Source organism: Pseudoliparis swirei, chromosome 15 (assembly GCF_029220125.1).
Source record: "Pseudoliparis swirei isolate HS2019 ecotype Mariana Trench chromosome 15, NWPU_hadal_v1, whole genome shotgun sequence".
NCBI lineage: Eukaryota > Metazoa > Chordata > Actinopteri > Perciformes > Liparidae > Pseudoliparis > Pseudoliparis swirei.
Genome location: NC_079402.1, coordinates 17,669,819 through 17,680,204, shown reverse-complemented (window position 1 = coordinate 17,680,204; position 10,386 = coordinate 17,669,819). Strand labels below are relative to the sequence as shown.

Here is a 10,386-nt window from a genome sequence, read left to right as displayed (position 1 = left end):
TTTAAAACACGTGCTAGTGTAACAGGTGGTAAAACATGCACTGTTGATGAGTGATTTGGTCTTTTCCTCACCAAGGGCTTCACTGTAGAGAAGAAAAGATTGTGATTTCCCCCGAGGTATGTGAGACTGAAGCCATCGATCTCTGACTCCAGATCAGGACTGCTCCGTTATATCTTTAAATATGATATGTTAACTTGCACAATAAAGAACGAAATAAACAATAAGAAAAAACCATAATTCACACCATAATCTTTTAAACACGTATCCACATGTTATTTATGAATAATCATGTTATCATAACAGACAATGAAATCTCCATACTCTCTGACCTCCTCAACAGTGCATGTTTTCCCACCTTTAACATTAGCACATTGTTTTTAAATCAATTAATCAAATTGGATCCATAGACTTTTTAAAAGTTGATGAGCTATTGAGCTTGTCAGCTCCGCCTAGTGGCGGTTACGCTGCAGTGCACCCGTGTCCTGTGATTATAACTCTTCTGCTGTTCACGTCCTGACTCCTTGTGATGGCACTGTGATGACTTATGAGCACGTGAATAAATCCTCAGGAGGGTTTTTCTGTTTACACGTTGAATACAGGAAGTACTTTTTAAAGGCTGTCTTTTATTTTTTCTCTAGACTCCCAAAAAGCAGTAAAATGTATTTTACAGACAGATATTTACACACTAAAAATCACATAAGTCATGAATAAAAAAAGAAATACAATTGTTTTTAATAATACAAGTGGAAATAAGAAAATATGTAATTATTTCAAAATTCATATATATATTGTTAAAAATGTTCGTGCAATAAAAAAAACAGTAATGATGCAGAAATACACATTCCTGGTGAAATACTCGCATATTTACTATGAACTAATATGAAGACAAATACATCCATCCCATAATACAATATCCGTCCAGCTTGTCAAACATGGAGCACTGTCTGTTTGACATCACTGTGGATTAATTGTATGGCTATAATTTACTTGTTGCCTTTCATGCATTGTTGTACTAAAATAGCACACACTGAAGTTGTACTTAAGTACATGCAAGTATACTTTTCAGTACTAATTACTGTGTGGCCCTGGGTCTTATCTTGGGGCCCCTGGCTGCTGCTTGCAACAGCAGAATCATCAATCTAAATAACATGTTAACAATGTTTGTAATGTTAGTGTTGGGTATAAAACCACCGCCACCTTTACAGGCCACACTACGTTCAAACAAAGGATGTTAGGAAAGGACATTGAAAAAGGAAAATTATTGAGACTCATCCGGGAACAAGAGAGGAAAAGGAAATGACAACTTGGAGAGCGTCTCATGATTAGCTCGACCTCTTTCAGGCTCAAGGGCCATTGTTTCCTTCTACAAATACATATAAGTTGGATTTTTATACAGAATATCGGTGAATAAATCAAATAAACACATATCTTAACATCTATAAATAAAACATGATTCATATTATCCTATTCCCACACTCTGGTGATTCATGTCTTATTCATTAGCATGGCCTTGAGCTTGTGAGTAAGGATACACAATGTTTAACCCTTGTGTTGCCTTAGGGTCATTTTGACCCGAATCAATATTACACCCTCCCCCCGCTTTAGGATTAATTTGACCCCATTCAATGTTTAATGTCGGTGTTCTTTCGGTAGTCAACAAACAAACATAAAGTGCCTCACACTTAAACTTGGAAAACAATATTAATTCTAATAATTTTCTGGAGGTTTTAATTGCTGGCATCAAATTGAACCCAAAGGGTAAAATATGTTAGTAAATATAAAGGTAACAGGAGGGTGAAACATTGAATCGGGTCAAAATGACCCAAAGGCGGGGGGAGGGTGTAATATTGATTCGGGTCAAAATGACCCTAAGGCAACACAAGGGTTAAGAGCTCAAAGGCTGAGTGACGTGTGTGAGTGTCTTTGCAGCTCTGGACAGGAAGTCGTATGTTTCCTCTCTCTGGCTGTGTTTCTAACTTGGACTGAACATCAGGAAGCTTCGACACCCAGAGATTCCAAGGCGTGATTTAAAACCCGGCTATAAACATCCTCTTTGTAAAATCCATAGATAATTACTTTTAGACTGTCTCCTGTAGGAAAGGGAGAACATACGTGTGCAACATCAGCTCCCAAAGGTCATCTAAACCAGGACTGAGACACACTAGGTTTCTGCAATGCCCTTTAATTTCTTTTGATTTTAATTTAAAGACGAAAATTGTATTGTAAAACAAGACATTTATTTGAAAAAATATGAATAAAAATAGTTACAGACACAATTTAATATGTTTCTTCTGTCAGTGAGACAACAAAGATCCTCTTCCTCTGCAAACAAACAAAAAAGTGCAAATATTTTTCATATTCCTCATTTAAATGTCTGACACACAAAAGATAAAGGGTGTTTCTTCTAAATCGGGGCTGCACACTGACCTTCACACGACAGCACAGGAGCGCGGCTCCCTGAAGGGGTTGCTGCCGGTGGGGACGCCCACCAGCAGCGCGTCTTTGCCCGCGTTCTGCAGACAGTACTGCTGGAGCTCTGCAGCCGCCTGGGACACCTGAGAACCAGCAGATGTATTTATATGCTGTGTATGGTAATATGATTGGTACCACTTTCTGATATATTCTGATAAGGATTCTAATGCATGGCTAATAATTTACGAATGTTTTAAGTGTGTATTAATAACAGTTGCCTCATGTGTTGAAGGTCCTGCAGCATCAAACTTGCTCTGTATTTCCAACTAGCTGTTTAGTTATTTTGCTATGCTTGTTATAAATGCACCCTAACGACACTGGAACTGGAACTGAGCAGCTGAAAAGACAAAGTACGATTATTTAATTAATTAAGTCATAATTAAGTAATGCTTTTAAATCCCTTATATACACTTAGCTGGTTGTTAAATTAGCATTTAAAACAACAATACAACAAAAATCTAAAAGAGAGCTGAACAGAAGAGAAAAGCTAAAAGGAGAAAAGCAAAGTGTGAAGTACAATATAAGCAATTCATAAAATATAAACATAATCTCACGTTAAAATACAGTGAACATAAGTATAACCATCAGGAACAGTTACGATTACGTTTTACAAAACATATTTTTACATCACATAACACAAATATTTAGGCTGTGAAATGCTTTATTTTATTGTATTCTACAAATAGCTAAATCTGGCATATGTCACAATCCTAAAACATAAACGTGTGTGAAAAGAGCAGACAACACGACTGTGTTTTGGATTAATGTATTTTTAAATGGTGATGTGTGAAATCAATAAGATTAAAACAATAAAAACAAGCTAGTGTTGAACCGCCGTGCTGTCACAAGGCAAGTTGGTGGCTAATGAATGAATATGTTTCATGAAATAAACATAACACAGTCAAAGAAAAGCTCATTCGTAAACCATAAACCTTCTCATTCTGTAGATTTATAATCTTTTTTCTGTCTTTACCTTGATTCTCTCCACACTGGCCTCCAGCTTCAGTTGTTCGACCAGCCGTCGCATGTTGGATACATTTGAATTAGAGGTCATGTTGGAGAAAATTGTTGATAAGAATAATTCCTGGTATGAAAAAGTCCCCTTCAGTCTTCCAATGCAGGAGCTGACTGCACTAACAGGCAGTGAGACGCTGGAGGAGAAAAGCTGGAGGAGAAATGCTGGAGGAGAAAGGCTGGCTGGGTTTCTTTCCAAATGACCTCAGTCCACTTCAGGATATAGAAAACAAGGAGAGGAGGAAGGAAACACCAGCCTCCAAATGTACTTGATACACGTATTTAGACATATTCCTCTTGTGTTGTGGTCATTTTATTAGTTTACTTGCACTACGTTGCTGTTTAATGTTTATTTTTTTGATTTTTATTATAATTTTACACTGCACCACATATACAAAGAAAGAGTTTGAGAGAGGAAGTAAGGAGAATCGGACCATGAGGGCAGGACGGAGAGGAAGTAAGATAAAGGAGCGACAAAGGAAGCGGAAAGAGAGAGGTAAGACTGAGTGAAGATGAAGGAAAATAGCAAGAGGAAGCATCAAGGACAAGAGGATACAAGAGAGGAGCAATTAAGGGGGGAGGGAAAGGATGTACAGACCCCTTTGATCTCCTCCTCCGGCTTTATACCTCCTCTCTCTCTTGTTTTACTTCCACAAATGGGAGGATATGAGATTTGAGGAGGAAGTTAAGAGAGCGAAGTATAGAAGATGTGGAGGAGGACGCTTGGGACAAAAGGAAGGCATAGAAGTAGGTCTTGATTAAGAATGATAATTAATTACATTTTTGTTTTCAAGTATGTTTATGAATCGTCTTAAGTTACACATTAGGATTTTGTCGGTTATTACTTTACACAATGGCCAATATTGAATAGTGTAGTAACTTATAACATTAAACTCCATCCCATGCACACTAGTAACGAGGTTCAGGTTACACCATGCAAACATCCTGTTACTAGCTGCAAAAATCAAGGCTCAGATATGTGTTTGAAATACATTTGAAGAAGTTTGATTTTATTATTTTCAAATACATAAAAACATAAAAAAATATTCAAAGTATCTCTGGTTAATTTAAACAAAGTGTATGCTTCTAATCTTTAAATTAAAAACAAATCTTGGTTGACGTCCGTCCTGCAGTGAGGTACATTCGTTGGCTCTGCGCATGCGCTGGTCTGGGCTGCCTGAAAGTGTTGCGAGACGTCGTGCTGCAGCTGAACTGTAAATTCCTAGCAAACGAGCAGCGCTTGAACGCAGCCCCCCCTCCCCCCTTCCCCCTCCCTCAACCGACTGAAACCCACGTGGCTCATGAACTCCAACACGTTCTGCTCGGGTCCTCATTGGTCCGCGGCTGGTTTACACAACGGGATTGGCTGTAAGTAGCTTTGTGGCTGAAGGTAAACATCACATGAAAAGTAGGAATAGCTTCTTCACTTTCTTCCGACCGACGGCGAGGTGTTGAAACGAAGGGAAATAATGAGCTAAAGCGACGCGGAGAGCCGTTGACCCGCCGGGACTCTTTGATTTACAACCGTTTTCCGGGTGCTTCAGTCAGCAGCCATGGTGGAGGTGTTCACCGGGCGGACACTCGTGAATAAAGACGGGGATTTCGTCGATCCCGACGAGGCGTTGAGGAACAAAGTGGTGGGGATCTACTTCTCCGCAGGATGGTGTCCTCCGTGTCGAGACTTCACGCCCATCCTGTGCGATTTCTACACGGATCTGGTGGAGGAGAGCGACCCTCCGGCTCAGCTCGAAATTGTTTTCGTGTCCTCCGACAAGTCGACCGACGACATGGTTGAATATTATCACGATATGCACGGAGACTGGCTGGCTCTGCCCTGGACGGACGACTACAAGCAGTGAGTGTCACGATCTCATTGACGGGGGAAGTTTGCTTATTTTAAATGGAGGAAGTTACACTTGAGTCCTAAAACATGTTGAACTCTATTTACGTCACAAACCCCACTTTGCAGCACTTGCGTGTGCTTTACGTGTCGTGAGGATTTCACACGGCTCATTAGTCTGGCCCCAGTTTATGTGACATGCTTATCGGGGTCACCCTCGCAGGGATTAGGGTCAACTGCAGGACAGACACACGGACACCCAGAGCTGAGATTGGCCTGGTTAACTTCAAGTTCATGCTTTTTGCTTTAATTCATAATTCAATAGTGTTTGTCTCTTGATGTCATGTGACATTTAATCCATGTCTCTTATGGTTTAATATACACATTGTCAGCGATCATTTAAGTAAAAGTAGCTCAACCACAAAAAGTCCTGCTTTCAAAGTGTTACTTAGGTACATATGTCTTATAGCTAAAGTTCATTATGACGTCACTCATATGTTATATGTGTATTGTTTACACTTGGCTTGTAATTAGGCCACTGGTGCATTCATGTGTGAAGCTGAAACCCCACATTTGTTTTAAATATACTGCTTTCAGTTTTATTTTATTGTGTGTTCAGGATTTCAATATCGAAGATCTTTTTATATTTGTTCTTACTTTATTTATTTATTTATTGGTATCCACATAAGCCACTAACAAGGTAGCAACTCTTCTTGATGAAACATACATCACATTGAAAAACATGTATGTCATAAAAAAATCCAAGGCAAAAGGAAACTAATAAAATAATAATAATAAATATATACTCTATACCACTGTACTGTTAACTCAATAACAACAACTATAATCGATATTTTGAAACTATCGCATTAATCTGAATCTGTAATATCTTTCTATCAGCCGTAAGTGTAAACGATGGAAATATGAAAGCAAAGTACTAAATCTGCAGCAATTAAATTATCAAATGATATCTACCGGTTTTGATGTTCAGTTAATATTTATTTTTTTGAATGAGGAACAAAATAAGCTAATTATTTTCTGACTTGTGAGACCTTGATAGTAAACACAATATCTATGTGCTCTCGACTGATGGCCAGATCAAAAAAGACAAATTAAAATGAAAATATTATGCACTTCATAATATGGAAATTATAATTATGAAATAAAAGCATCTCATGTTTGTTCTCCTTATGACCTGATGTGTTTTAATGCGCTCCATCACCGTCAAAGCAAAGCAGCCTTTGTTACAGACGTCTCTCTCTCTCTCTCTCTCCCTCTCTCCCAGTGAGCTGAAGCAGCGCTACAAGATCACAGCGGTGCCCAAACTGGTGATCGTGAAGGAGAACGGCGACGTGATCACGGACAAGGGCCGCAAACAGATCCGAGACCGAGGCCTGGCGTGCTTCAGGTCCTGGCTGGACGTCGCCGAGATCTTCCAGAACTTTAACGGTTAGCGAACAGAGACGAGGGAAACGTCGAGAGCCACTGGAGCCCCCCGAGAGAGCTGGAGAAAACCAAAATAATATCTTCGATAAGATGATTTAAGTGATATGAAAGAGAAAATGACATATCTGTGGCACATCATTATATTTATTTATTCAGATTTAACACTTTATTTGCTTTTCTTGAATATGCTTTACTTCTAAAATCCTTTTTTGAATGGAACAACGCGAGTGACGTTGGTTGAATTGCTCACCGCTCATGCTTTATTGAGGGGTTTACAGGTAGATTTGTTTTTAAGGGTTCACAAGCCAAAAAACTGTTACAAAACACTTCTTTAAACATCCTATGCATAAAAAAATAAAAAAAACTCAGGCATATCCACTATGGTTCATATGTGAAAAATTATTTGCTTTAAGGAAATTGTGCATTTAGTTTGTATAATACAAGCAGCTACTGTAGTTTCTTTAGAAATGCGTTCATACGTTCTTTAAAAGCTTGTGCACTAACTAAACATACAGTCGCACCTTGCTTTATGAAGTAGATATCTTCATATGCTTTTGTATATTTAAGGTTTGACTTGTAGTTCTACTTTGAGCTGCCTGTATATTTTTTGATTTAAAATTAGTTGTTTAGATGGTTGTTATTAAAATATATATATATATTCCGAGATGTATTGTCGTTTTGTTTTGTCTCGCATGTCTCCTGATGTCAAGGTGTGTTGGTCCCGCGGTGCATGAAGCAACCGGTTGATTCCCCGTGGCCTCGTTAGGAAGCAGAAAGCCCGCGGGGACATTGTTTCCAACGGGCTGGCACATTCTCATCCTAATTGTCTTCTTTCCCCCTCGTGCACGCCGACGAGGCGGTTATCACTTCGTATGCAAAACATCCAACAGGCACGGTGGCGTTATGACGAGCGTGCAAAGGCCAGTCCCTCGAGCGCCTGTCTGTCTGCTTTGTAATCTCAAAATGCGGCGAGTCTTCAAAGAGCACCGCGCGGCACCGGGTAACGCCCCGAGGCTTCCTTCAGAAATATTTTCTGTCTGGAGATGGTGCTTCTCCTCTGGGTGGTTCAGGTATGTTTATGCCTCCCCTCACTCACAGGTCTCAGAGGACTTCCACGTCTCACTTTATGAAATGATCCGACTCTTCAAAGTAAAGGAGATGTGGAAAATTAATCCTCGAATTGACAAACAACAACCTGTATCCGACTTAAATCTCATGATTTTAGCATTATTCCTCTGGTGCACTTTTGTGGAAGCTGTAGTTTCACAGTTCACCACGTGGGGTCGCTGTTGGGTCACAAATGAGAATACATCGAATTTGCACGATTTAACCTGTTAAGGACAGTTTGCCCTTTTTAGCCCAACGTTGTTAATAAAAACAGTGTTTTATGTATTCCTTAAAATATATTCAGAAAATATATTTACAGATCTTGAGGTTTGTCATAATCTGGTCAAGTAGAACTGGAAGCTGCTTCGCTTTGTGTGCATTTTTTTCAACTTATCACATTGCTGTCCGTCTATCCCCTTATAGATCCTGATAGAAGTTACATTACCCTATTGGTTGTCTGTGTATTTGCATTATCTCATATAGCTTCAAGAATATGCGCTGTTTCATGATTTGAGGTCAAAGGTCAACATCACACCTATTTATTTTCTGGCCCCACAGAAGGAAAAACATGGATGTGGCTCATAATTACAAGTTTCAAAGTTGTAACTAATAACTTCCTGAATGGTTGATTTTCTGTCGGTCAAGTAACTGACTAATCGTTGCAGTTCTTTACAGATTTGAGACATGCACAGGAAGCTGTCCACTTTTATACTAACCGGTGTCCCGTGGAGGTGTTTTATAATCACGAGAGATGGGTTATAAAATGAATGGACACAGAATTTCATCCCGATCCTTCATTCTGGGGCCCTAAAGTGGGACAAAATTAGATACGGCACATATAATATGAATATAAGAGAGCACATAGAGGCTAATTGTGTCTCGTGTATTGGAAGTATTGTATACATTACATTTACTCAAGTACTGAGCTTAAGTGCACTTTTGAAGTACTTCCATGTAAGATTCAAATTGGTAATAAAAAATGTAATCAACATATATTATAATGTATTATTATAAGACGTTATTGAACATTGTAACCTTACATTCACTGTCATTAAAGTGATGAACACATTGTTTCAATTATAATCCAGTACTATGATAGGCCTTGTAATTCTAAGTACCTTTACCTCCCCCGCCTTACAATAATGGCATTGAATGACGAGTCCCCACAGAATCATAACTGAAATCCATATGAGACCGTAAAGATTATAAAAGTGTTTTATACTTCATGGTTTTTTTCTAAATTGAGACCCATGCAGCTGGCAGAGAACTTCTCACTTTAGATGAGGATGGATCTTTTTGTCGGATTCACATTAATTGGAGTCAGTCGGGCTTGTTGTCTTTAGAAGTGAAAGGCAGCAGTGTTGATCTTGAATCAACTAACAAGGCTGTCTTTATGTGAGAGCAGGGCGGGAGGAGGCGGGGAGCTGGGCGGACTGGCGAGCCCTTCACCGAGAGAGCGCTACCGTCAAGTTCAACGCGTTAACATGCAGGACTTCCGCTCTGAACCTTCAGAATAAGACGCTCATTTGTCGATAAATCAATTAGTTGTTTATCACAATACTAACACGTAGAAAAAGGTCAGATCACAGTTCAAAGAACATACTTAAACATATATATATATATTTTTACAGGATCATGACTTTTCCTATTTTATTATTATTTTACATGAACTCAGTGGAGTGCATTTTGCTGCCCGGTACGTCTAATCTCAATGACTACAGCCGGTTAAAAGTAATAAATAGTTAGTTTATATAACAGGTTTTTAAAAAATTGTAATTCACACAACGAGAGTTCCTTGAGCACACGGTCAGAAAAGTTCCAAAAAATTATCACACTGAAATTAGTAGAAAGTAGCTGCGAACAGACCGATGGACACACATGATAGAACACATGATACCCTCCAGGCTTATGCCCACTAAAGATGATAATAATAAACTGTGGCAATGGGAGGTTGAGTTCATCATCCTTCATAATCCCAGGTAAGGAAGATTCTAGAGAGCCAAGTCAGAGTCAAACTCAACATTTCCAGTATGAATGCAATAGATCATTTTGGGGTCAATCATTTTATATTGTAAAATATTTAAAAGCAATATTTTAGTGCTGATTAGTAATTTACATAAATTCCAGCAACTGAACATGATACATATGTTGGTGGCAATTTCTAAAAGTATTAAAGGTTGTTAAGCTACAGTAGGTTGTAGAGTTATAAGTTAATATCACCTATTATAACACACTCATTCGCCAACAAAAAATTAGACTAAACAAAAAACATGAATAAGCATATTAACTTCATATCTGTGTGACTTAATCAGGATACAAATGCTTTATAAACGATTTTCTTTGGAGTTTCAGAATTGTATCCAGTAGATTACTTTCTTTTATTCTGAAGGCAGCACCCCTCAAGTTCCGGTGCTCGCGTGCTTCTCTCCTGCGGGCTTCACGCCACCTCGGCGGTACAAGCGCTCACACCCGCTGCTGCCCTCCGCATGTGCGGGCTGTGGACCGGC

The 10,386-nt window shown here is 39.0% G+C and overlaps 2 protein-coding genes across 2 annotated transcripts; one reads left to right on the top strand and one right to left on the bottom strand.

The window, feature by feature from the left end:
• Positions 1-603: 603 nt before the first annotated feature.
• gng10 (guanine nucleotide binding protein (G protein), gamma 10) lies at positions 604-3,608 on the bottom strand. Its single transcript, XM_056432701.1, has 3 exons — positions 3,446-3,608; positions 2,428-2,555; positions 604-2,320 (listed from the first exon to the last, which is right to left on the bottom strand). Exons 1-2 carry the CDS (start codon positions 3,524-3,526, stop codon positions 2,430-2,432), a joined length of 207 nt encoding a protein of 68 aa, XP_056288676.1. The 5' UTR covers positions 3,527-3,608; the 3' UTR covers positions 604-2,320; positions 2,428-2,429.
• Positions 3,609-4,841: 1,233 nt separating this feature from the next.
• nxnl2 (nucleoredoxin like 2) lies at positions 4,842-7,433 on the top strand. Its single transcript, XM_056432698.1, has 2 exons — positions 4,842-5,341; positions 6,612-7,433. Exons 1-2 carry the CDS (start codon positions 5,040-5,042, stop codon positions 6,778-6,780), a joined length of 471 nt encoding a protein of 156 aa, XP_056288673.1. The 5' UTR covers positions 4,842-5,039; the 3' UTR covers positions 6,781-7,433.
• Positions 7,434-10,386: the final 2,953 nt, after the last annotated feature.

What these genes read in the sequence shown, in the direction of transcription:
- gng10 (XM_056432701.1), bottom strand. Translation starts at nt 3,526, where the DNA reads ATGACCTCTAATTCAAATGTATCCAACATGCGACGGCTGGTCGAACAA. An exon ending in CCAGTGTGGAGAGAATCAAG is followed by an intron (nt 2,556 to 3,445) that starts GTAAAGACAGAA and finishes GCTGGTTCTCAG; the next exon opens with GTGTCCCAGGCGGCTGCAGA.
- nxnl2 (XM_056432698.1), top strand. Translation starts at nt 5,040, where the DNA reads ATGGTGGAGGTGTTCACCGGGCGGACACTCGTGAATAAAGACGGGGAT. An exon ending in TGGACGGACGACTACAAGCA is followed by an intron (nt 5,342 to 6,611) that starts GTGAGTGTCACG and finishes CCTCTCTCCCAG; the next exon opens with TGAGCTGAAGCAGCGCTACA.